Source organism: Triticum aestivum, chromosome 6A (assembly GCF_018294505.1).
Source record: "Triticum aestivum cultivar Chinese Spring chromosome 6A, IWGSC CS RefSeq v2.1, whole genome shotgun sequence".
Lineage (NCBI taxonomy): Eukaryota > Viridiplantae > Streptophyta > Magnoliopsida > Poales > Poaceae > Triticum > Triticum aestivum.
The window spans coordinates 94,804,155-94,831,807 of record NC_057809.1 but is presented as its reverse complement, the minus strand read 5'-3'; the positions used below and the strand labels follow the sequence as shown (position 1 = coordinate 94,831,807).

Genomic DNA, 27,653 nt, shown 5'->3' with positions numbered 1-27,653 from the left:
CAGTTAAGAAGTAGAAATTTAGTTAGTCCATGTTGGAACCCTAGCCTTGCCCTAGCTCACCTCTCTCTCTGTGTGTGTGCACCTCACTCTCCCGCTCTGGCAATAACCTAGAAGAAGGAGGAAGAAGAAGAACACGATGGACACGGCGAGAGTTTCTGGCGCACGAACGCCACCGCACGAACGGTATTTTACCCAAGCAACAAACTCGCCCACACATGTTACAACAATCACCGTGTCGATCTTATACCCGGGCCAACACTAGGCCATGACCCGCACATTAATTTACCCACTACTCCACCTGGTCTGGCCTGCTCCGCGTGCCCACGACGCGCTCCCGCTCGCGCTCGCCATGCTGAGCCCGCAATAGACCTGCACGATCACCTCGCCCAGATCGCCAACAGCATGGCCTACACACACACACGTACGGTGTCCACCCACACGGGCACCCCCGTGCACCACACGCACATGCACACACACAAACACCTACGTCGCAGACCCGACGCGCCCAACACGCACCCACACACACGCCCAACGCGTCTAACCCGTGGCCGCGGCTTATTTGGCCAACACTCACCCCCTAAGCTGCAACTCGAAGGATTCCAGGCTCGAGGTCGTCGCCGATCTCCACCAGGAGCGCGTGCTCCGCCGCCGGCGCCTTTCGCAGCTTGGGGCACTCGCACTTGAAATGGTCGCGCTCGCTGTAGCTGTAGCAACGTCCGCACCGCTAGCCTCCGCCGCCCAATGTGTCGTACTGCCCGCGCCATCATCGTTGTGGTCGAGGCCGCCTCCGCCATGCCGACACTGCCGAGCTGCCCACTGCGCCACAGTCAGCATGAGCTCCTCATCGTCGCGCCTACCCCCGTCCTGCCTGCGACGCCGGGTCCGTTCGTCGAATGCTTTGAGCCGCCCCAAAGCCTCCTCGTACGCCATCTCTTCTACATTGCAAAATTGTTCAATTCTAGCGAAGGCGGGGTAGAGGCGGTCCGGGAACGTGTCCAACATCTTCTTCACGAGCGCAGCGTAGTCGAGCACGGGCCCCAGACATGCATAGCGTGTCGTCATGGTGCCAAGCTTCCCGCGTAGGCTGTCCAAGTCATCGTCATCCGCCATCCGCAGCCGCTCGAACTCGCCGTGGAGCGACGCGAGCCGGGCCGCCCGCACCCGATCAGCGATGACGAAGTGCACCTTGAGGGAGTCCCATACCTCCTTCGCGGTGGGCTTCGTCGACACCGGCAGCAGCACTTCCGCCAACAGCACCCCGAGAAGCATTGCCCGCGCCGTCTTGCTCTTGTCGGCGTCGATCGTCGTGCCCTCCGTCGGAACGACCACCCCCACAGCTCCTAGGCACCAAGAAAAGCTTCCGCCTTGATCGCCTAGGAGGTGTAGTTCGTCGTGGTCAGTAGTGGGACCGGCAGTGAGAACGAGCCACCACCGCCATCGTGCGGTACGAGTGCCATGGCCGCCGGCGTTCACCTTCGAAACCGGGCTCTGATGCCAATTGTTGGAACCCTAGCCTTGCCCTAGCTCACCACTCTCTTTATCTGTGCACCTCACTCTCCCGCTCTAGCATGAACCGAGAAGAAGGGGGGGGGGGAAGAAGAACACGGTGGACACGGCGAGAGTTTCAGGAGCACGAACGCAACCGCAAGAACGGTATTTTTCCCAAGCAACAAACTCGTCCCACACATGTTACAACGATCACCGTGGCGATCTTATACCCGGGCCAGTGCTCGGCCACGACCCCGCTAGGTCCGGCCCGCTCCGCGCGCCCACGACGCACTCCCGCTCGCGCTCGCCATATTAAGCCCGCAACAGACCTGCGCGGTCACCCCGCCCAGGTCGCCAACATCATGGCCTAGGCACACACATGGGCACCCCGGGCACCACACGCACGCACACACGTGGACCTACACCGCGGACCCGACAGGCCGAGCGCGCACCCACACATGCGCCCGACGCGTCCGACCCATGATTGCGGCTTATTTGGCCAACAGTCCATCTACCGAGTATGGAACTCGGCAAACGCATGGCTGAGTTTATTTGGCTTTACCGAGTTCCCAAGAAACTCTACTCGGCAATTTTAATAGTGAAAACTATCACATGATCCGCCCTAATTGTACGGGCAAATAATATGTATGCATGGTCTATAATGAAATTTACAACAGAGATTCACTCGCTCATGATTCTACCTAACACGGTCTACTATGCGGGGAGGCGTTTTGGCTAAAAAAAATCTGAAATTTTTCATAGATGTTTGTGTTAGTGTCGCAAGCATGCTTGACAATTTTCATGCAAAACGGAGCAGCAGCGTTTCGTCATGTGTTGATTTTAATTAATGGATAATAACAATGCACATGCTTTCATGATGCAATCCATTTTAAGAACTAAAAAAAGGCATTCAAGTGTTATTATCATTTGTAATGCATTGCAGAATAAAGAGTTCAATGTTTGTGTACCACCTTCTTTATTTTGTGCATCAGGTGTATAGGGTCGAATTACATTTTTTTTATCAAAGTACATTGCAAGCGAATTAGATTCCAATTACTTTTTTATTTGTTATTGCCGATCTTTCTATGTATGTAAAATTTTATACATGCAACAAATACAAATTTTCAAATGCCCGTGGCAACGCACGGGCAGTCTACTAGTGTTTATATTTCTTGAGGCGAACTTGAGGTTTTTCTTGTACATTAAGAAAAAAAGATTAAAGGGCATGCCCACTTAAATTATATAGAATTAACAATGTGTTTTTCACAAATAAAATAATGTTTTTGATGGCTTAGAAAAACAAATGAATTATAAAAAGAGGTAGGAGTGCGCTAGATTTTCCACAATAGAAAGTACAAATAATTCCTTAGAAAATAGTCCTGTAGAATTTAATTCCATGAATCAAACAATCAACTTAAGAAATATTCTTAAGGATTCTGATCCTCCAAAAAGAATCAAGGAGCCCTAAACATATCCGAGCCTTGCATCCTCGTTCTGAAAGAACTGACGGGTAACCGCAGGTTAGCCATGCACGTTTAGTTTGTAAATTAGGATATTACTCCATCCGTTCTCAAATATAAATCTTTTTAGAGATTCCAACAAATGTCTACATAGAGAGCAAAATAAGTGAATCTATACTCTAAAATATGTCTACATATATCTATATATTGTAGTCCATTTGAAATGTCTAAAAAGACTTATACTTTCTCTTTCCCGGTTTATAGGGCTTATCTTAAAAATTTCGGTTTCCCATTTTATAAATCTCAATATGATTGTTCCTCATCCCATGCTCAGATTTTAAGATGCATTAATTCATTGCATGCAAGGATTATGAGAAACTTGACAAATGCATTTACTTCATGTATGCATGCCTTGCAATTAATGTATTGGTAAACACAATTCTTTGGGGAAAAGAGCGCATTAATTGAGTGTTTTTACAAATCACGAAAATTATTTCACCACTCATCATCTATCTTGATTGGTGAGATTTTTAAATTGAATCTTATAAATCGGAAAGAAGGTACTAGTAGTAGGTAGGAGTATTTAGGAACGGAGGGTAATCATGGGACGGGGGGCATGTCAGTCATTTCGGTATCCATTTGCACGCGCTGTTGACTTGACGTGACTCCCTCCGGTCGTCGGCTCGTCACCCTCAAATCACTACTCCTACTGCACTGCTAGTCTGCTACTGCTTGCCCGCGCGCCATCGCGTAGTCCACCACCGGCCGCGGATACGCCGCAGCCAATCCACCTCCGTTCGCAGATCCAGCACAGCCACCTCCGGGGACCTGCCCACCCCGCCTCGCCTCCCGGCATTACAAGCAGCCACCTCCCGAGCTCAGCATCGCCCACTGGACTTCGCCGCCGCGCCATCGGCTGCTCCGACCGACACCACTGCACCGTCTCGCTTACCTGCAGCACGCGAGTGTAGGAGTTCGTCAGCCCCAGATCTCACCACTGCTACTTCTTGCCCTCCTCCGCCTTGACTCGCGACGACCGCCTCCTCCCTTGCCGGCCCATATCCGGCACGGCCATCCACCTCCCGCCGCAGATCCGGCACGGCCATCCACCTCCCGCCGTAGATCCGGCACGGCCATCCACATCCCGGCACCCGACCTAGCCGACTGATCTCAAGGCATCACGAGCAGCTCCCGTCTCCACCTCTGGAGCTCCGCCTCGGCTGTTCGACTTCGCCGCCACGCTGCCGGCTCTCCTCAAATCTCCGTCAAGCTGACCTGCAGCAGGGGACCGTAGCTGTCGAGCCAACAGCGGAAGGAGGATTTGGTCGGGATGCCGGTGAGCGCGACGATGGGGGTAATGAAGCCCCTCCTCGGCAAGCTCGCCACCCTGGCGGGCGACGAGTACAGTAAGCTCAAAGGGGTGAGGAAGCAGGCGTCCTTCCTCGAGAAGGAACTGAGCGCCATGAACGCTGCCCTTGAGAAGATGGAGCTTATGGATGAGCTCGACCCGGTGGCCAAAGACTGGAGAGACCGCGTCAGAGAGATGTCCTACGACATGGATAACTGCATTGATGACTTCATCCGCCAATTTGGAGGTGCTCCTGCCAAGGCAGGCTTCATCAAAGAGACCGTTCGACATCTCAAGACGTTGGGACAGCGTCATCGGATTGCTGACCGGATGGAGGAACTCAAGGTTCTTGCACTAGAGGCAAATGAACGGCGCATCAGGTGCACATTCTCCCCCTTTTCTCAAGAAAAATATGCAGATACTGTACATTGTATATTTTGTAGAGTATATAACACACCTAGAATTACAAAGGCATATCTGTGCTATATGTTGTATCTGATCTGTGGTTGTTCATTATCGAAAGAAAAATTGTTTCTTTTCGGTTTTAGCCTTGGTGGCATTTGTTACTCATGTGTGAGATGTTGGATCTTAAAACTTTGCAATAATAGAAGGCACAGAGGACGGGAGTTTCACAATCTTTTAGAAAAAAGGAAAAAAAAAGAAGAATTTTGCTTGCCTACTACTGTCTCTAAAGGACTTAAGTGTGACTTTCTTCCTGGACATCCTCTTTCAGGTACAAGATCGATGAGTGCAATTCTAGTTCTAGTTTTGTGGCTATCGATCCTCGCATGTCGGCGATATATGTGGATGCAGCTGGTCTTGTAGGTACTGATGGCCCAAGGAAAGAGCTTGTCAATTTGTTAACTGATACCGAGAAGAAGCTCAAGGTGGTGTCCATTGTTGGATTCGGTGGTCTGGGTAAAACTACACTTGCAAAACAGGTGTATGATGAAATCAAAGGGCGGTTCAACTGTATGGCGTTTCTTCCCATATCTCAAAAACCTAATATGACATGGATTCTCAACCGTCTACAATTAAAACTTGGGATGCATGGTTCTTCTAGTGCTTGTGAGTTGCAAGACCTCATTGAGGACCTCAGAAAACATCTCACAAATAACAGGTATTAATTTACTTCAATAACCACCCATGCACTTGCATTGGCATGTTATGTTGAATTTGAACAATTGTGTGATTTAATCAATGCTCATTTAAAAAAAAATCAGTGCTCATTTATAAGCTTGTAGGATGCATGATCTAGGATAATCACAAAAAACTGTTCTGATTAGGTAGAAGCATTGTATGTATTTAAATTTCAAAGTTCTGATTTTTGGTAGTCAGTCGGCTCGGGACTCTGGAAACAGCCTCTTACAGAAATGTAGGGAAAGGCTGCGTGCAATAGACCCAAAGTGGTCGGACCCTTCGCCGGACCCTGCGCAAGCGGGAGCTACATGCACCGGGCTGCCCTTTTTTTTAGTCGGCTGGGGACTAGTGATTAGAGAGTTAGTCGAACCGCACAAGCCCACAATCCCTGTACTCATTATTTTTTAAAGAGAACCTATACTCATATATTTTATAGTAGAAATCGAAAAAAGTAATATGAGAGAAGGACTACTACTTGTTCAACCCACAACTTCCCCACCTTCCAGAAAGCCTTGCAACCTTGCCCATTTCATCGCTTCTTTGAACATGGATTGTATTGCAAAGTAGAGGCATATTTATTGGTTTTTTATGTATGGCCAAGAGACGATACATTCTATAAGACATTGTATGAAGGTATTATACTGTCTATGTACTCCTGCAGAATTGAACATACATTCTAAAATCAGTATAGAACTAATCATCAAACACAATATCACAACTTTCCCATCTAACTAACATAGCATTTAATAGAAAGTTGCTTCTATACCCATACTGTAATTGTTATGCGTAATGATGAGTGATGACGACCATTACCCTGCTTGGCCGGGCTGGCCTTCACTGATCTGCCTACATAACGAACCTCACTTCTTAGGCCTTTGGTGTGGGTTGCCGGGGTGGTATTGGTTGCATGATTGTGTTTTGGGGTGTGGGGCAGTGGTCGTGAAGCGGTCCTTGAAGGCATGTGCTCCTCCTCTTCACCATTCTTGGTTGGAGCTGTGGAAGGCGAGTCCCCTGTCGCTGTGATTGGTGTTTGGCGGAGTCTGCCGACTTGCTTTGGTTCTGGACTGGCCAAAGATCTGCCTACACGGGTCCTTTCCCCTGTCTTGCTCTTTCATTGGTTTGGTCGTGAGCTCTCTCCAGCATTAGTGTGGCTGCTGGCGAGCACTAGTGGGTAGTGGCCATAGTGGCACATCCGGCCTCGGGTCCTTTGTTCCCATGCTGTGCTAGGTCTAGGTTAGCTAGGATTCGTCGTTGGTCATTCAATGAGGTTGGTCGTTGTCCTTTTAATTTTGTTGTTATAAATTGGCCATTCGCTAATCTTTGAGCTTTCTTGATGAAAATGTGGTTTAAGTCAATTAGTGAAGTGACTTAAGAAATGTCTCTACATGATTTTTTGTGGCAGTTTACAAAATGTTACAAAAAGGGACTAAACATTGCTCATTCCATTTTCTTTACCCCGAATGTATCCAATAGTATGACCACACTTTCAACATTTTCCAAAGGAAAGAAAATGTCTTTACAGCACGATGTGGCAGTCTGTAGACACATATTAAGAAGTTTTTAGATGCCTCCGTGTGAGGTATTTGTTCTATTGTTTGGGCCCATGACAAATCTTGCATTTTTTTGGCTATAACACCAAATTTGTAGTATTAACATCAGACTTTTGTCAATGCATCTTAGTTCCACAACACATTGAGACTTTGTCAATGTGGATTTTTGGTGTGTGTATGTGTAATTACTTAGAAGGTGTGCTGATGCCAAAAAAAATGACTTGCACAATACTATGAGCAGACATATTGTACAAAACCGACAAGAGGTTGTAGCTGCACTGCTCAAAAATTAAATTGCATATTTCTTTTCTGTATGGCGCATATGTGCATATTGTTGGTTGTTCCATAACATTTTTCTGATGCACAAGCTCTTACTGTGCGGATGCGGAAAACGTCTTACCTCGTTGTGAGGGGATGACCTACATGTTTATAGGCAGGGGCGCACATCCCTGATAGGGCATACATTGTTGAGATTCTGTAGGAGAGATTACATCTTGGAGGAGAAGGGATAAGAGTATGGTTACAAGAGATAGGAGCTAACACTCCTAGCTAACAACCTGGCCGCGCTAATTACCTCGGCCAATCTCCTCTGTCACGTTATCAAGTGTTTAACACTTACATGATGCCAATCAACATGAATGCGGTTATAATGTTGCTCTATATAAACTGCAAGTTTTTTTTCTCGAATATGCATTAGAACTGTGTATCATTGCATTAAGGAGAAAAAAAGGTTACAAGGAAATCCCGACACATGCCACTCTACCCAAAACTAGAAAAGAAAAAACCCGCGCCTGTTACAAAAAACAACGACCAAAGTAACCAAAAAAAATGAATGACCATTAGGTGGTAGAAGCCAAAAGTTGCGCCATGTCCCTAGTTCTGGCCAAGCAGTAGAGGTGTCCTTCCTCCGAAATCCTACTAACCATTAGGTTGACACTCGATGTGGCTCCATTAAGCACACAATCATTCCGATGCTTCCACAACATCCAGGCCCCCAAAGTGATCAGCGAGTTGAGCCCCTGTTTGAAGATACCAGAAGGCAAAGAATTGATTCTCAATCACTAATCACACAACACATTATCGTCGGTGTGTGGCGAGAAGTCCGGTAGACCAGAGCGACGAGCACACACCAAACTTGTCTAGAGAAGACAAAGTTCGTCAAAATGTGTTGGATCGTTTCTAGCTCTTGATCACACATGGGGCTTTGACTCGGGTGGGGCAATCCCTTTGTGCCAATCTGTCGCTGTCCAGCATCTATTGTCCGCTGCCAGCCAGAGGAAAAACTTACACTTCTTTGGAGCCCAAGACTTCCAAATAAGCTTATTGCATACTTGCATTGCATCTTTCTTTTTTTGGCATGCATATTTGCATCTTACGTACCCAGCTGTGTTTTGTACAGTGAAACAGGGGACAGTTTTGTAGCTTGGCCGTTGAAGTCAATAATCATGTATTGTGAACTACTCCCTCTGTTCCTAAATATAGGTCTTTTTAGAGATTTCAATATGGACTACATATGGATGTATATAGACATAGTTTAGAGTGTAGATTCACTCATTTTGCTCCGTATGTAGTCCATATTGGAATCTCTAGAAAGACTTATATTTAGGAATGGAGGAAGTAAGTACTAATTTAGCCTTAGGAATAAGGATTCAGTTATTATCAAAACGAAAGACATAGAAATACAACAGCATATATCTATTGTAATATGCTTAGATGCTTGTCCGTGCAATCGACTGGTACAGGTCTACAGGAAGACCATCCATTATGATCCATGCATGCTTTCTTTCTTGCTTGCTTAATTCCCTGATTTTCTCTTGTGAACGGCTGATGCAATTTTCTTTAATTGCAAGGATCGTACATTTTACAATTAATGTGAAGTTAATTAGTCCTTTTGCTTAGAAGATAGAAATACAATAGCATATATTTTGTGCCTGAGAATTTAGTGAGCGAAATTAACTTGGATGTTATTGTCTTATTGAGATTATCTGATGGTGCCATTTAGTTTTGAGAAATATGTGAGCCTGCTAATCTAACCCTCGATAGCAGATTCGCTTGAATCCAATTGGTTTTAATTTCATTCAAGTTCAATAGAATGTTTTGGTACTTTCCCCTGCAACTTATATTCATATCCAATCATAGTGTAATGTCTGCATACAATTGACAGGTACCTTATTGTAGTTGATGACCTGTGGGATCAATCAGTATGGAATGCTATTAGCCGTGCCTTTCCAGAAAATGATAAAGGGAGTAGAGTAATAGTAACCACTCGAGTGGAAGATGTGGCTTCTGGGGCATGCTGCAGTCACCCAGGGTCCATTTACAGAATGAACTTCCTCGACGAACAAGACTCAAAAAGGTTATTTTATAATAGAATATATGGATCTGAAGATGACTGTCCATCCCGATTTGAAGATATTTCAGCTGAAATTCTGAAGAAGTGTGGTGGACTCCCACTTGCAATCATTACTATATCTAGCCTATTAGCCAGTCGTCCTGAAATGGACGAGTGGGAGGCCATAAGGAATTCTCTGGGCACCCAGTTTGCAATAAATCCCACAACGGAAGGGATAAAGAGTATATTAAACCTTAGTTATATGCATCTTCCTCTTCATCTCCGGGCATGTTTTCTGCACGTTGGTATGTATCCAGAAGACCGTGAGATAGAGAGGGATGATTTGGTTCGTCAATGGGTTGCAGAAGGCTTCATCAATAATTTGTATGGGCAAGATATGGAGGTTGCTGCGAAGAGCTATTTCAATGAACTTATCAACAGAAGCTTGATTCAGCCTGAACGTACTGATCATGGAGAGTTGTTATCATGCAGAGTACATGTCTACATGATATGATGCTTGATTTAATCTTAAGCAAGTGTGCAGAGCACAACTTTATCAGAGTTGAATGCAGTTCTGAAGACATGGCAAGAGAGCATGCCTGGAAGTACAAGACCCGCCGTATATCCCTGAATTTAACCGGTGGCAGCGCAGCAGATGGGACAGCATCAGAGACCATTGCCTCTAGCCTATCACAAGTTCGATCACTTGCACGGTTTGGGGAATCCAAGTACATACCTCCTCTTTTGCATTGTAAGTATATCAGAGTCATTCACTTTGAAGTTTTGGGGGAACTATGCCACAAGGAAATCGATCTGAGAGCTATTAGCCAATTGCTCCAATTGAGGTATTTAAAGGTTTCAGCTGACCAATACGTGAAACTCCCTACTGAAATGCAAGGGCTTGTGCATTTGGAGACACTAGAATTACATATCAAATGGATACAACTCCCATAGATATAGTTCACTTGCGTCGCTTGACCCACTTGGTAGTTCCAAAGAAGACAGATCTGCCTAAAGGGATCAGGAACATGAAATCACTGCGCACTCTAGATGGGTTTGAACTGGGATGGAGCTCCTTGGAGGATATCAAGGGACTCGGTGAGCTGACCAATCTGAGGTGCCTAAGGCTCTCAAAGTGTGCCATGGGTGATTTGAACACAGCAGGGGTTGATGCCTTGGTGTCCTCCATTGGAATGCTCCATGACCTCAGATATCTCTGCATCCATGGTCAGGTCATAGATACAAAAAAACGGCTGGCCTCATTATCAGATCCTCCTCGCCATATCAAGGTATTTAAACTGGATGATTGGAAGATGTCCAGAGCTCCCAAATGGATTTGCAGTCTCCAATGTCTCTACCGCCTGGAGCTGGATGTTGAAGAGATGACCATCGATGAGTTTCTTGCTCTTGGTAAGATGGCCTCTCTCGTTCACCTCTCTTTGTCTGTGTCGAGCTTCGCTCCAAGAGAAGGGAGAAAAAGGAATGTTGCGAGCATCTCCATGGGATTATTCCCAGTTCTGGAGGACTTTGCATGCTTCGCTGGTAGTGATCTGACCGCATGCCTTGCCTTTGAGGCAGGGGCTATGCCCAAACTCCGAAGGCTCAGGCTACATTTCAACGAGAGGTACTGGGGTGGTGCCGCGACAGTTGGCTTGGAGCACCTGTTAAGTCTCGAGCATGTCGCCGTACATATGGGAAGTGACTCTGATCGGTTTCCTCAACGAGTGCTCCGTGATGCGAACTCTGCGTTCAAAAACTGTATAGAGCTGCACCCAGGCCATCCGACCTTTACCGTCGATGGGTCCGGCTTTACTCCCTATTGTGCGTGAGAAAGGCATTGTATACTCAGGGATAATAGTGTTTACATACTCACTGTAGCTGAGAACGACCAGCAGAGAGCTGTTGCAGAGTCAGATTGCACAACAAGTGGAATGTTCCACTGGAAGTGATGACTAGCAGCCTGAATCCCAAATATGAAAACTGACAGTGACGAGCACCGCAGATAGCAATTTGTCTCTTTCGATCAGCCACTCTAATTTGCATCATCCCTTCGCTATTTTTCTTTTTAAAGATGAAAAGGGCTCCATTTTTATTGAAAATGAAACCAATGTCTGGATACATGAAAAGCTCGCTGACATAGGCTGGAAGTGCCTACATCAGCCTACTGGCTAAACAGGGGAACACTGGAGGTAAAAGGCAAGTTCGACTTGCTCGAAGGCAAGCACCGGGAAAAAAGAAAACATAAGGTATTCGTCACATGGACTGGCACACAGCTGAACATGGATCGGGGGAACTATAGCAACAAAGAGCAGACTCTCCCTTCGCCATTTTACCACCGTTTATTTTGTTATTTAATTTATTACTGGATATTGTTCTTATGTACCAGACCTCATCGTGTATTGCCATATTATACGAGTTTTTAGACACTGTGTCGTTGCTCCTTTTTCTTCAATAATTTGCACAGTGCCCCTGATCAATTTGGCAAGGAATGCATATTCTAGAAAAATTGACAAGGAATAGTTTTTTCTTCTCAATTTTATTGGATTTGTACACAAACACCTATCGTGTGTCTACCTCCACATTATTTTGTTATTTTAGATTACGTGTATATATGAAATTTGTAGGTAATACTCTGATTTTTTATGTTGGGAACTAAACAAAGACATGTGTTCATATTTGCAACTAAGGCTGATGTGTACAACTGAACATCGATGCTTGATTATAATCATCTTATGTGAAGCACTGAACTTTTTTTTAGGGGAAGCAACGTAACTAATATCTTCCTATGCATATATCAAGTCACAGACTATTCAAATCTACAACCTGCGGAATATGGCTAACTTGATGTCTCGTGTAACTCTGAATTCAGAAACGGTATAAAGTTGTAGTAAAGCAGCGACAATTAATATGGATCTGAGGGAGTATAATATATCATCTTGAAGAGAGATAAAACATAACAGGCCATCTTGTCTCAGCTTTATAAACCATTTTGCTATGATTGATGCACCATTCTGAACTATGGAGTATGACATTCAGAACCACAACTTTGCTCACAAAGGTATTGTGACTCTGAGTCCTGTTTGGTGGACTAGCTGCCTCTGAGGTAGCGTGGTTGGTGTCTTGCCCTCTTCTTCTTCAATAATATCATACGCACGCTTGTTTGTGTGCATTGTAGAATAAAAAAGTGAGGGTCTATTTATCATCGACAGTAGTTGCTATCTAAAGGGCACAAACAGAGGGCGCTTACGAAGTTAAATTGGTTGTTCAGCTCTGTTTTCCTCAGCGACTGGTCAAGGGAAAATGCTGAAAACTAGTACTATTCAGATACGGCGTATTTAAATAATATTCAGGTGCAAGTTTCAAAATAGAATTCACGGTTAAATCGATGTATCTCGACGTTATCAACTCTAGCGTCGGTCCTACTTCCGAATATGTTTGAAAAGTTAAAGTTCCTTTAAAAATTAAAGTATTTATGTGATTTGTACATAAACAAGTAATATTAACTAAGGATAACTTGGCAAAGCGCAACTGGACAGGATCTACTAGGTGTAGTTTTTGTGATCGGGGTGAAACTATCAAACACCTTTTTCTTGAGTGCCCGTTGGCCAAGGTTTTGTGGCGGACGGTGCACATAGCCTTTAACATTACTCCCCTGAATTCTGTCAGCACGTTATTTGGAACGTGACTTAGGCCTTCTTTGGTTTGTAGGAATTTCATAGAATTTCTATAGGATAGGATTTGTATAGGAAATTTTTCTTTGAAGCCCTTTGGTTTGTAGGAATGAATTCCTATTCATATGTAGGATAGGGATCAATCATTCATATTTTGGAGGAAAAAATATATTAGCAAAGACTCAATGGAAAAATTCCTATCCTATGCATCAAATGACATCTCTTTCTCTATAGGAATTGAGATACATGTCATCTCACTTCCTATGATCTTCTTATTCCTATAGCATTCCTATCCTATGAACCAAAGGAGGCCTTAATGGGATAGAGTCCGAAACAGCTAGACACATTCGCGTAGGAGTATGTGTTTTATTATGGGCAATTTGAAACTGCAGAAATGATTTGATTTTTAACAGAACAACAAATATTCATTTTTTGCAGGTTATCTTCCACGCCACTGCGTTGATCGTATGTGGTCGCTACTCACTCCGACGAAGGTCAGGGAGCGTTTGGTTACTAGGTCTGTCCGGTGGGAGATGGTAGCACGGGATATCTTCAAACGGTTTGGATGGCGGTCATGTAATAGGATAGGCAATTAGTTTTCCTATCTTTCTTATGCCAGCCGGTTGTGGCCTTTTGGCTTTTCTGTTTTTGGCCCTTTGGCTCTTTGTGAGCTTGCCTTTACTTTTGCTTCAGACTTTAAAATCTCGTTGGCCGTATGCATCGTTTTGATGCAGAGACCGGGGAGTCCCCCTTTTCAAAGAAAAAAAGTTTCAAAACAGAAATATCAAAGATAAGCAAGTGGCAGAAAAGGCTGCCTCCTATATACAGTGGCTTGCCGCCCAGCTAATACAACACATAGCCGAGTACAAGTCTAGCCAAATTATTAAGCAAATATAGAAGTGCAAGTCCAGCCACATTACTTAAAACTAACTGTTCAAAACACAATGACAGTGATCGTCCGTCAACTAGCTGAAGCGAACGATGATATCACACACGCATTGTGTACTTTAGTGGGAGAAGAATCTCCAGGATGAGCTTTTGATTTATGCCCATAATATGTTATACAACTACGTGCAGCCGCAGTCTCCCTCTCGAGTTCCGCCTCGCATATTGGACTTTGCCGCCGTGCCACTGTCTTCTCTAACAAGAGGAAATGGACAAAGTTGTCGCCTGCTTCATCGATAAGAGGCACCGCCTCGCTTCGGATCTCCGTCACGTACCTCAATTGCGTGAACTCGGATTGAGATGCCTCCACCAATTGTTAGCGCCACTATAGGGGTGATGAACCCCCTCATCAGCAAGCTCGCGACACTGATGGGCGACGAGTACACTAAGCTCACAGGGGTGAGGAGACAAGCCTCGTTCCTCAAGGATGAGCTAAGCACCATAAAAGCCCTGCTTGAGAAGCTTGAGCTCATGGACGAGCTCGACCCCTTGGCCAAAAACTGGAGAGATCATGTCAGGGAGATGTCCTATGACATGGAGAATTGCATAGATGACTTCATGCGCGACCTTGAAGGCACTGATGCCAAAAAGGGATTTATCAAGAAGACCGCTAAATGTCTCAAGATGTTGCGGAAGCGTCATCAAATTGCTCATGGAATGGAGGAGCTCAAGGTTCTTGCTCTAGAGGCAAATGAACGTCGCATGCGGTACAAGACTATTTTACTTTCAATATAGGAACTCCTAGCCCTCAAGATCATTCATATGAAATCAATACATAATTATTTTTGTTGTTCTGATACAAAGGTACAAGATTGATGATTGTGTCTATTCTACTTCTCGCATCGTTCTGGTCAATCCTCGGATGTCAGCGATCTACAAGGAGGCAGCAGGCCTTGTCGGTATTGATGGCCCAAAGAAAGAGCTTGTAAGTTGCTTGACAGGCACCCAGAAAAACCTCAAGGTGGTGGCTATTGTTGATTTGGGGGTCTTGGTAAAACTACACTTGCCAAACAAGTATACAATGAGATCGGAGGACAATTCAGTTGCAAGGCATTCATATCCATTTCCCAAAGACCTGATATGGCAAGCCTCTTTAGTGGTCTACAATTGAAGCTTGGGATGAAGGAAGAGTCATCTCATGCTCGTGAGGTCCAAGATATCGTTGGTTGTCTTAGAGAACATCTCACACATAATAGGTACTTCTTTTGATCTAATTGTCACTTTTGCACTTGGGTGGTTAATTACTTGTGGTAATTGTGGTATTACACAAATCCATTTTTTTGGCAAGGAGTAGTGACTTTTAAGTATCTTTACTAATGCAAGAGATATGATTTAGCCGGACGCCATACCTTGTTGGTATTTTGTGCTTGGCCATTGAAAGGATGAAGTTATCTTATTTCCAAAATTCATGATGCTTTATCTATAGGTCAGTCGACTTTCTTAATTGATATTGCTAGTTGTGTGATTAAGATCTTCACATCCCATCTATACTTACACAAATTTCGTTCTTAGATCAGATGGTGCATAGCAGAAATAGTCATTTAGCGATCAACCACATCAAAAATTGCAAAGCCATATATTTATATCTAGTTCGTAAGAAATGGTTATGGTTGATCAAGTGCAAATGATAGCATTCGTTATAAAATAGTCTTTTCAAACTATAACTTCTTATAAGCTATTGCTTAGGTCAGAGTAACAAGCATCATTTGTTTCGGAACAAAGGCCTAATTCAAAACACAACACAAATTGTAGCTTAACCATAAACCACTTATCACCTATCTTTCAATAATTCAGCGTTTTGTATATATTACAATATTTACATGATCAGTGTGTTCGTGTCTTCACAGTCCTAATATATGCTCTCACTCATTGACTAGATGTTAGTGTTATTATCAGATCAAAGATCAATTAGGTAATAAAAAACTGGACAATTGCATGTGCATGGTGACTCTAGTCTTGAAGTCAAACAGTCACCTAATATAAGCTTAGTAACTAATCTAGCATGTTTTTTAAGATGCATAAATTAACTATTAACTATAGTCCACTGATGACTATTAACTAAACAGTGTAACAGATAGTAGCTAGAGCCGCACACACATGCACGTGTATGCTGACACTTCAAACGTCTCAAATCCCGTCTCGCCTCCAAACGGTACCCTCCGTGTTGCCATGACTCCGGCTCGAGTTTCGCAACATCAAAGATGGGACTTTTTTTGCAAGAAAGTTATTGTTATGGAATTTGAAATAAGTAAAGAGTAAATAGCAAATTCTAAATAGCAAAGTCATCAAATAAAATAAATGCCAATAAAATATAGAATTGTGTGTTTGTCGCACGAGCCTAGTAAAAATGACCAAAATGAAAAGATAGGCAAATTCTAGATGAACGTATATGAAAGAGATAAATTTTGGAAGATTAATTATCTTAATTTTCCATTGATTATGTAACTAAAGCTGAATTAGCATAGGCACAAACTTAAATTGATTCAGGTTATAGATAGATTGATGGCAAATAGTAGTTGGATCCAAAAAAGTGTATTACTTACATAGGTACATAAATGTACGGGCTCATGTCACTATCTTCTATGTTATATAATAGAAGGTTGTGGTCTTTTTGTTTTTGAGCATTGAAAGATAAGTTAAATTTCTTTAGAGAGTTATAACAGATTGTACATGAATTGATTTGGTTTGGACAACGCTAACGCCCACACGTGTGGTGGGAGCCAAATCTGCACACACGCCCTATAACACACAGACTGTGTCACGTCACCGCATGCATGAATGTGAGAATCTTTTTGGATTTTAATTTTTAAAATGTTTTATCTCTTAAATGAAAAATCCGATTGAAGATCCGTTTTCATCATTAAATCCCTCGCGATGAGATCATCGAAACTAGATCTCATATCAATATATTTCAATGAATTTTTTTTGGTTAAAAGTTGTCATGTCTATTACACATGAATTGCCATGGTGTTACACTGAAGTTGCCATGATATGTTTCAGCTAGTTTCTTCTACATTTCAAAGTAAATTTTGACATATTATAAAACGGAGAATTAAGAAACTAGACTTGCCATGAACCATCAACTAAAATTGCCATGATACATGCACTTAAAATTGCCATGATTCATACAAAAAATAATTTTCATGGTCAAAATACTGGAATTGTCATTATCAAAATACTAGAATTGCTATGCTCTACAAACTAAAATTGCCACATGGAAACTTTAGTTTAAGCACTATGGCAACTACAATCTAAACATCATGGCAACTTTTGGGCAAAAAAAAATTCGTCTAAGCATATCAACATGGGGTCTAGTTTTGAAGATCTCGTCGAGACGAATTTAATGGTGAAAACGTATTTTTAATTGAATTTTTTAATTAGGAGATAAACGTTTCTAAGCTGAAACCAAAAAGATTCCTGCTGACGTCATCTATTTTGACGTGACAAAATGAGTGGTAATGAAGGCGTGTGGGCGATGTGCAAAATGACACACGTGTGGACGTTAGTTTTTTCTTTGGTTTAGGATTGAATGTTATGCAAACATGCTAATTAATGTAAGGAATATCATCTTTTTGCTTGCACCTTTTTTTACTTTATTATTGGTATATGTGCTTTATCAGGTTTGTGTGCTTTCATTGCTTCTGCAATCATGTAAACATATCATAATTTGACATATCTAACATGAACAAATAATTAACAGGTACCTAGTTGTCATTGATGACTTGTGGGATCAATCAGCATGGAATATTATAAGTTGTATCTTTCCAGAAGTTGCTAATGCAAGCAGAGTAATAGTAACCACACGAGTCGATGATGTGGCTATTTGGGCATGCCACGGTGACCGTGAATGTGTTTACATAATGAGACCCCTCAAAGAACAAGACTCAAGAAAGTTGTTCTTTAAGAGAGTATTTGGGTCTGAATATGACTGGCCACCCCAACTTAAAGTGTGGAGGATTGCCAATTGCAATCATCACTATAGCCAGCCTATTAGCTAGTCACCAAGCAAGATCAAGGGATGAGTGGGAGAGCATAAGAAATTCTCTCAGTGCCAAGTTTGCCGCAACTCCGGCATTGAAAGAGATGAGGAGTATATTAAACCTTAGCTGCATGCATCTTCCTCTACATCTCTGTCCATGTCTGCTATACCTTGGCATGTATCCAGAAGACCACGAGATTCTGATGCGTGATCTGGTTCTACAATGGGTAGCTGAAGGCTTTGTAAGTAATACTCATGGATCAAATATGGTGGGTGTTGCGAAGAGTTATTTTAATGAGCTTATCAATAGAAGCATGATTCAACCTGAAAAGAGCATGGGCGATGAGGCAGTGGTGTCTTGCAAAGTGCATGATATGATGCTTGATTTGATCATCAACAAGTGTGCAGAAGAAAATTTTATCAGTGTGGCATATAATTGGGAAGATGTTACAAGAATGCATGCCTTTGAGCACAAGGTTCGTAGATTGTCCTTGAATCCAAGATCTAATGATGTATCACCAAGGGTCATTCATACTAGCATGTCACATGTTCGCTCATTTTCACAGTTTGGGGAGTCCAAGTACGCACCTCCACTGTCGCTATTTAAGTACCTTCGGGTTCTGGTGTATGAATTCTCATACAAAAGGGGTACAACTCACACCTATTGGTCAATTGTTTCAACTAAGGTATTTGAAAGTTGTTGCGTTCCAATGCATCGTACATCTCCCTACCGAAATTCAAGAGCTTGTTCATTTGGAGACACTGCAAATAGCTAGCCGATCTGCGCAAAACTTCCCGTCAGATATAGTTTTCTTGCCACGATTGTCTCAACTAACACTTCCAAAGGGTATAGGGTTGCCTCAAGGGATCAAAAGCATTAAATCATTACGTGATCTAAACTGCTTTGATATTGGTAAGAGCTCGCTAGAGGATATTGATGGCCTTGGCAAGCTGACCAATCTGAGGGTCTTGGTGTTCCTCGGCAAAATGACGGTGGAGGTAGTTCATGCTTTGGTATCCTCAATTGGAAAGCTTTGTGACCTCAGATTACTTATTGTCCATGGGGAGCCTTCTAAGCATTACTGTGACCTGATATACTCATTGTCCAACCCTCCTCTCCATATCGAGAAAATTTATCTACGAGGGTGGTTGTTGAAGAGAATTCCTAATTGGATTGGTGACCTCCATTGCCTTGGTAGCCTGTCATTGTCGGTTGAGCATTTGTCGACTGAAGAGGTTAATATCGTTGGAAAGTTGCCCTCCCTCGTCGAACTATGTCTCTGGGTGACACATATCACTGAAGATAGTGGTGCTGCCATTGCCTGCACAGGATTATTCCCAATACTAGAGGACCTTAGATTCTTCTCTGAAGATGGTGATGATGCTACAATATGCATGGAGTTCGAGGCAAGGGTGATGCCCAACCTTACGGCTACTCGGCCTAGAAATATGTGACAGGTGGGGTGGTGCTACACCACTAGGCATGGAACACTTGCTGGCACTCGAGCACATCCGTATAGGTGTGAGATCCTCCATCCACAAGCGACGTGATGTCGAGACTGCCTTCCGGACTGCTGCGGAGGTGCACCCGAAAAGCCCTTCCATTAGTATGTTCACTTGATCGGCATTCTCTATAAATAATGCCTTGTTTTTTTAACTTTTTATTCAATATTGTTCCATCTATTTACCATACAGGGATTCTGTTTGTCAGTTAGTTACGCAACATACATTGTACTTAATTTACCACGCAGAGTTTTGAGATATTTGGTCATGTCGGAATCTTGACCACCTACATATTCTTTCTGGATGATCTGAATAGACATGTACTACAGCTTGTTCTGGACGCAGCTTTGATGCCTTAAAGGCACCTGCCTTTGGATCACTGACATGTGGGCCAGCCACCTGTTGGGCCCACATGTCATAGACACAAAGGCAGGTGCCTCCGCTTGTTCTGTATGCAGATGCCCATTTGGTTGTCCACTTTAACTGTTCCTTTAAAAAATAGAACTAGAGTATATGCAAGCGCTGGACATTGGTAGAGTTGTTAATGCTTGCAACTAAACAAAGAGATGTGTTTATATTTGCAACTAAACAAAGCTGATGAATGCGGCTGGCAGAGAAAATTGATGAATCATCTGCATCCTCCTTGATTTGGTTATCCTCTGCGCTATGTCTATGTGAAGCACTGTAGCTCACAAGTTATATGTAACCATCAGGTGGCAAATTTTCGTGTTTTGACCTTTTTCTGAAAGCTATTTGAGATTTGACCATAGTTTGAAAAAAAATCGAGATCTGACCCTTTTGCTACCGCCAGAGTCCATGGCGGTAGGGTCTAACAGCCTACCGTCAGGGACTTTGGCGGTAGAAAACATCACTACCGCCAACTGGGCTGGCGGCAGCCTGCACAACCCTGCCGCCAAGGTGCTTGGCGGTAGGCACGAGCACGCACTGTGTTCAATACTTAGGAGGTTTTTGACGGTAGTGCATACAACCCTACCGTCAGGGACCTTGGCGGTAGGCTGTTCTACCCTACCGCCCTGGTCCCTGGCGGTAGCAAAAGAGTCAGATCTTGATTTTTTTTTTAAACTAGGGTCAAATCTCGAATAGGTTTCAAAAAAAGGTCAAAACACGAAATTTAGCCCCATCAGGTTACAGATAACATGTGAAATATGGCTAACTTGCTATCCAGGTGTAATTATGAATTCATAACCAATTCCAAATGTTTTAATAACAACACTCTGAAGAGAGATAAACATGTGGGTTTAACTGGTTTATTTACAGAAACGGTTATGATAGATGCATCATGCTAGAACCCAAAGTATACACCGGGAGTACAACCACTTTGTTCAAATCATTCAAATTTTATGAGGGAAGCTTATGTTGCTATATCAACACTCTGAAGAGAGTAGGAGAGTTGGTTTTGACTGCTTTACTAAGATAAAGCTTAGATAAGATCGATGCACCATTCTGAACTCTGAAGCATGACATTAGGAGCACATCGACTTTGTCCAAATCATTCAAATAATAGATTTTTATCCTTCTAATATAATCTAACTACAAAAACAAGTGAAGGTTGTGAATGTTAATGTCTTGAAGTTAGGATGATGTTAGGGCATCTCCAGCCGCGCCTCCAACAGGCCCTCCCCAGGTGATTTTATCGCGCCGGCGCCAAAAAAACGGCCCAGTCGCGTCCCCAGAAACCCGTTTTTCGCCGACTCGGGCAAACACTGGTGCCGGCGGACCCAGGCCGAACCCGGCGCCCTGGGGGGCGCTTGGGGAGCCGGCGCAAGCGAAAAAGGCGCGTGGGCCCGCCCTGGCAGCGACCCGAGGACCTTTTCCCGTCGTTTCTTGACGCTTTTCCCTCGCATCTCTCCCGCTCGCTCGCCTTCCTCCCGCCATTCTCTTCATTTCTCCCGCCAAACCCCCTCCAGCTCGCCTTCCAGTCGCCGCCATGCCGCCGAAGAAGTACGTCATGCCGCGCGTGGCGGCAACCACGACTGGCACCGTGACCCAGCCGAAGCAGAGGAAGCCGAGGGCGCCGCCATCGAAGCCACCGGGCATGTCGAGCGCCGAGTGGAGGGTGGAAGTTCAGCGACGCGACGCAGTCACCACCGACCGGCGGAACAGGGCCATTGCCAAGAAGGCCCGCGACAACGCGGCGCGTGCGGCGGTGTCTTCCTCATCGGTCGACCACGCGGGGATGATGAATCCACCCGCCGTCAGCCACGCCCAGTACGCGCCCTGGGGACAGCAAGGCGTTGGCTCTTCATGGGGATCATCGTCGCCCGGCTACGCCGACGGCGACGCGCACGGGGGGTTCAACCCAAACGTGACCTTCCCCCATGGCCACCCCGCGACGCGCACACCCTCGCCCGCCTTCGTCGGCGTGCAGTACCCTCCATACAACTACTCGCCGCCCGCCGCCTACGCGTCCACACCGACGCCCCATCTCCGACGTGGACCGCTGCCCTTCTCGCACCTCGGCGACGCCGACGACACAGGAGCTGACATGGACGACATCATCGCGACAGGATCGACCGCGGCCGCCGTGTCTCCCGGGTTCGCCACCCAGGACGAGGTAGTGGATCTCAACGGCGACATGGAGGTTGAGCTCGGCTACGTCTACGGCGAGGACGCGCATGAAGCGCAGGAACCCGAGGAGGAGGAGGAGGACGAGGAGGAGGAGGAGGAGCCGGCTCCTGTTCCGATGAAGGGGCGCTAGAAGAAGAAGAAGCGGGCGGCTAGGTCAGGCGAACCGCGCATCAAGTGGACGTTCAAGGAGGAGGAATGCCTCGCCGAAGCATGGAAAGTCGTCTGCCTCGACCCGACCACCGACACGAACCAGAGCTTGGAGACGTACTGGGACCGCATCAAGGCCGAGTTCGACGAGCGGAAGCTCGTTGACCCGTACTTCAAAGGCGTCTACATGCAGCGCGGCTCCAAGGCGATGGCGAACCATTGGGGGCGTATCCAGTTGGCGTGCAACAAATGGCATGAAATCGCCGAGGAGGTCGCGGCTCGCCCGGAGAGCGGCGCCAGCGTTGAGGATCAGGTACGCACGCCGTTCGCCCGCATATCTTCGTCGTCTACGCCCGCCGCCCGCCAACTGTTTGTTCCTCCGCGCAGCTGCTGCGTATGTTCGCCATGTATCGGGGCGACAACCAAGACGCCGACTTCAAGCACCTCCATGTCTACAAGCGCATTGACAAGTGCGAGAAGTGGGTGGAAGTCCGACGTGCCCTCGACAAGGCCAAGGAGACATACAAGTCGGACGCGACGACTCCGGACGCGAGTGAGGGGCGGCCGGACGGCCACAAATGGGCAAAGAAGGGGAAAAACGCCGACGCGGCAACCGCGCGAGTGCAGGAGTCCATCGAGCATTGCCTCGCCGACGCCCAGGCCCGGGCCGTCCTACGTGAAGAGAAGACCGAGGCGCGGTGGTCGTCGCTGATGAAGAACATCGCCATCAAGCTCGACCTGCTCCGGACGAACGTCGCTGCGAAGAAGAGGAACACCGACATATCTTTTCTGATGGGTGGGGCGGACATGCTCCAGAGCGACGACGAGGAGCTCAGGGCGTGGTACATGGCGGAGCGCGGCCTCATCCTGAACCAGATGCGGACGGCAACGCCGACGACGCAAGCTCCCGCGCCCACGACCACACGGACGCCAAGCCTGAACGACGCCTCTACGTCGCCGCCCAGCAGTGCTGAAGCCGCGCCGACACAGCCCAGCACCGAAGCAGCTCCGACACCGCCGAGCCCGCGCACGCCGACTCCGCCAACGCCTGGAGCCGACCCCGCCGAGTGAATCATGCACGCGAACTTGCGGCATACGACGCTCTGTTTTTTATAACGCCAGACTACGTCCGATCGCCGGATTTGTGGCGTCTTTTAAGAGCGGGAACGATCAAGTTTTAAATTTCCCGCATTCTGAGGCCAGCACTTGGGGGCGTGACTGGGAGCTAGGTCGTCCCCAAGAACCGAACTAGCGTCGGCACACCCCCAAATCGCTCTATTTAGGCGCCCTCGGGGGCCGAACGGCTGGAGATGCCCTTAATCACGGAGCATTTCGTTCCTTCAGTCCACAAATCACAACCTGTCATTTTTCCCACTCTGCATATCCAGACGCGTCTCTGACTTTATCCTTCTCCCCCAAATCGCAACCCGCTGCTGCTCCGGTACTACTCTCACCCCGCCATCACCGACGGCAACCGCCGCCGCACCTCCCCGTAGCCCACCTCCGGCCGCAGATCGATCCGGTGCGGCCATCCACCTCCCGGTTCCCAACCACGGCGCCCGGCCTCCTGGCATCACGACCAGCCACCGTCTCCAGCCTCGACCTCCTGAGCTCCGCCTCGACTGGCCGCTCGACTTCGCCGCCGGCTGCTCCGGCAAATCGCCGTATTCTACACCCCTCGCTTCGAATTGCCGCCCCGCTCACTTGCAGTTGCAGTACACGTAGCTGTTGGGCCAGCCAACACGGACAGGAGGCTCGGCTCGAGATGACGTCAGCGTCAACCGTGAGCGCGACGATGGGGGTAATGAACCCGCTCCTCAGCAAGCTCGCCACGCTGATGGGGGACCAGTACAGGAAGCTCAAGGGGGTGAGGAAGCAGGCGTCGTTCCTCATGCGTGAGCTCGGCGCCATGAGAGCTGCCCTCGAGAAGCTGGAGCTCATGGAGGTACTCGATCCGCTGGCCAAGAACTGGAGAGATCATGTCAGAGAGATGTCCTACGACATGGAGAATTGTATCGATGATTTCATGCGCCAATTCGGAGGTGCCGATGCTAAGGCCGGCCTCATCAAGAAAACAGCTCAACGTCTCAAGACGTTGAGGGAGCGTCATCGCATTGCTGAGCAGATGGAGGAGCTCAAGGCTCTTGCTCTGGAGGCAAATGAACGACGCATGAGGTACAAGATTGACGATTGTGTTGATTATAGCTCCACTGTTGTGCCTGTCGATCCCCGAATATCTGCAATCTACAAGGAGGCTGCAGGCCTTGTGGGTATTGATGGCCCCAGAGAAGAGCTTGTCAGTTGGTTGATTGATGCTGAGAAAAAACTCAAGGTAGTGTCCGTTGTAGGGTTCGGCGGCCTTGGTAAAACTACACTTGCCAAGCAAGTGTACAATAAGATTGGTGGGCAATTTGAGCGTAAGGCATTTGTTTCAGTTTCCCAAAGGCCTGATATGACAAGCCTTCTATGTGGCCTGCAACTAAAGCTCGGAATGGAGGAGTCTTCTCACATTCATGAGGTGCAAGACATAATCGACCGTGTTAGAGAACATCTCATGCATAAGAGGTACTTTTTTATTCTAGTTGTCATTGCTGCACTTTTATGGGCTAGCTAGTTTCTGAAGTTGAAAACATTTGGCATAAATTTAAATAGTTGTTTTAATGACGCGGAGATTTCTTTTAGGACAGTGCCAAATCTTGTGTTACTTATTGGCCATGAAAAGTTCAGCTCATAAATACTCCCTCCGTTCCGAATTACTTGTCGCAGGTATGGATGTATCTAGATGTATTTTAGTTTTAGATACATCCATTTCTGCGATGAGTAATTTGGAACGGAGGGAGTAGTTAATAGCGAAGTTTTTTTATAAACATAAACTTTTCCAGAGGCAACTTATAACCAGAATTGTACAAAATTTCAACAGGTACCTTATTGTAGTCGATGACTTGTGGGATCAGTCGGCATGGAATATTATTAGTTGTGCCTTTCCTGAAGATGGTAATGGAAGTAGAGTAATCGTAACCACACGACTGGGTGATGTGGCTTTCCGTGCGTGTCTCCATGACCGTGAGTGCATTTACCAAATGAATCCCCTCCAAGAGCAAGACTCAAGAAGTTTATTCTATAATAGAGTATTTGGGTCTGAAGATGGCTGTCCACCACAATTTAAAGAAGTTTCAGCTGAAATTTTGAAGAAGTGTGGTGGACTGCCGCTTGCAATCATCACTATTGCTAGCTTATTAGCTAGTCGTCAAGCAAGATCAAGGAGTGAGTGGGAGAGCATAAGGGATTCACTGAGCGCCAAGTTTGCCACAAAGCCCACCTTGGAAGAGATGAGGAGTATATTAAACCTGAGCTACATGCATCTTCCTCTTTATCTCCGTGCATGTTTTTTGTACCTTGGTATGTATCCAGAGGACCGTAAGATTAGCAAGGTTGATCTGGTCCGACAATGGGTGGCTGAAGGGCTTGTCAGTAATTTACATGGATCAAATTTGGAGGATGCTGCAAAGAGTTACTTCCATGAGCTTATCAATAGGGGCATGATTCAGCCTGAAGATACCATATGTGGGGAGGTGTTGTCATGTAGTATTCATGATATGATGCTTGATCTGATCTTAAGCAAGTGTGGGGAAGATAATTTTATCTGTGTGGCATATGACTACAAAGACATGGCACAACGTGATGCCTGCAACTACAGGGTCCGTCGACTATCTCTGAAATTAAGTGCTGGTAGCGCAACATCGGGGACCATTGCTACTAGCTTAACACAAATTCGATCATTTGCATGGTTTGGCGAGTCCAAGTACACACCTCCTCTCTCGGAGTTTAAGTATCTACGTGTGCTTCTCTTTGAATTTCCAGATTACCGGGAGATGGTAGTCGACCTCACTGCTGCTGGCCAGTTGTTTCAACTTAGGTATTTGAAGGTTTCAGCAGCATCAGGCAGCATAGAGCTTCCTACTGAAATCCATGGGCTTGTTCATTTGGAGACAATTGATATAGATTGCCGAACAGCACAAAACATCCCGTCAGATATAGTCATGTTGCACCGCTTGTCCCATTTGATTCTTCCGCGTGATACAGGACTCCCAAATGGGATTGGGAACATGAAATCGCTACGTACTCTACGTTGTTATTGCATGGGCAAGAGCTCATTGGATGATATTGAGGGCCTCGGCGAGCTCACTAATCTGAGGGAACTGACACTCACTAAGTCCTACAAGTTTGATATGCTGAAGGCAGGGGTTGATGCCTTGGTCTCCTCCATTGGAAAGCTCTGTGACCTCAAATTTCTCTACCTTGCCTGCAATCTTCAACATTATGTCGACCTGCTGGACTCAATATCTGATCCTCCCCTCCGTATGGAGAATCTACGTCTGGGAGGATGGCCATTCTACAAGGTTCCAAAATGGATTGGTGATCTTCATTGCCTCCATAGACTGTCTCTGTGTGTTGAGCGGTTGCGGACTGACGGTGTTCATGTTCTTGGGCAGCTGCCATCCCTCGTGTATCTCAGTCTCAAGGTCTTGTGTATTCCTCAAGACAGTGCTGTCATAATCTGTACAGGATCATTCCCAGTTCTGGAGTGTCTTGCTCTCAGGTCTCGTGATGATGATGCAACGGCATGCATGGGGTTTGAGGCAGGGGCTATGCCCAAGCTTCGAAGGCTCGTTCTAGGAGTACATGATAGGTGGAGTGGTGGCAGTGCTATACCAGTGGGTATGGTGCACCTCTTATCCCTCGAGCAAATCCATGTAGATAACATGTCATCCGTCCATGACGACCGTGATGTCGAGTTTGCCTTCAGGAACGCCGCACAGGTGCACCCAAGATACCCTCCTGTTACAATCTACTAGTAGTATCTTGATTGGCCTTCTCTGTAACTTAAGCTGTTCTCCGTTTAACTTGTTTTATTCACTATTCCTTGTATTTACTGGCTCATGATACCATGTAATTTATCATGTCAGAGTGTATATTTGGCTGTATATCTGAATCTTGACTTCCTGAGTACAGTTCCTGCATGATCTGAATGTACTACCTCCGTTCTAAGATATATGACGTTTGTATATTTGCCTGTACTAGCCTACTAAAACGTCATATATTTCGGAGCGGAGGTAGTATATATGTTATCTCTATATTATCTTGTGAACGCAGGTGATCACTTGGTTAAAACCTGTAATAGTTGAGTCTTGTACATCCAGAATAACGCTTGGCTGTGAACTCTAACATTGATGTTCATTCCTGATCATTGATGTTTGAGGAATCATCTCCGGCAGCCTTATTTGATTAATCTTCTGCGCCATTATAGTCAAGAGTGCACTAGCTGTTTCCTTTCCAATGAGTAACAATTCGGTACTACAAAATATGCAAGCCTACGACCTGTCCTTAGGAAAAAAACATAATCCTTTAAATATGACTATGTGGGAGTGTAATTCAGAAATCAGAACCGGTTCGAAATATGTTAACGTCAGCATTCCGAAGAGAGATAAAAACAGGTGGTG

At 45.7% G+C, this 27,653-nt stretch overlaps 1 protein-coding gene and 2 pseudogenes across 1 annotated transcript; all 3 read left to right on the top strand.

The window, feature by feature from the left end:
* The first annotated feature begins 3,644 nt into the window (after positions 1-3,644).
* LOC123132262 (disease resistance protein RGA5-like) lies at positions 3,645-11,824 on the top strand (annotated as a pseudogene).
* Positions 11,825-14,234: 2,410 nt separating this feature from the next.
* On the top strand, positions 14,235-19,534 carry LOC123129488 (disease resistance protein RGA5-like; annotated as a pseudogene).
* A 3,962-nt stretch (positions 19,535-23,496) lies between these two features.
* On the top strand, positions 23,497-27,164 carry LOC123132261 (disease resistance protein RGA5). The gene is made up of 2 exons (XM_044552048.1): positions 23,497-24,717; positions 25,073-27,164. Exons 1-2 carry the CDS (start codon positions 23,918-23,920, stop codon positions 27,006-27,008), a joined length of 2,736 nt encoding a protein of 911 aa, XP_044407983.1. The 5' UTR covers positions 23,497-23,917; the 3' UTR covers positions 27,009-27,164.
* The last annotated feature ends 489 nt before the right edge of the window (positions 27,165-27,653 follow it).

What these genes read in the sequence shown, in the direction of transcription:
- LOC123132261 (XM_044552048.1), top strand. Translation starts at nt 23,918, where the DNA reads ATGACGTCAGCGTCAACCGTGAGCGCGACGATGGGGGTAATGAACCCG. An exon ending in GAACATCTCATGCATAAGAG is followed by an intron (nt 24,718 to 25,072) that starts GTACTTTTTTAT and finishes AAATTTCAACAG; the next exon opens with GTACCTTATTGTAGTCGATG.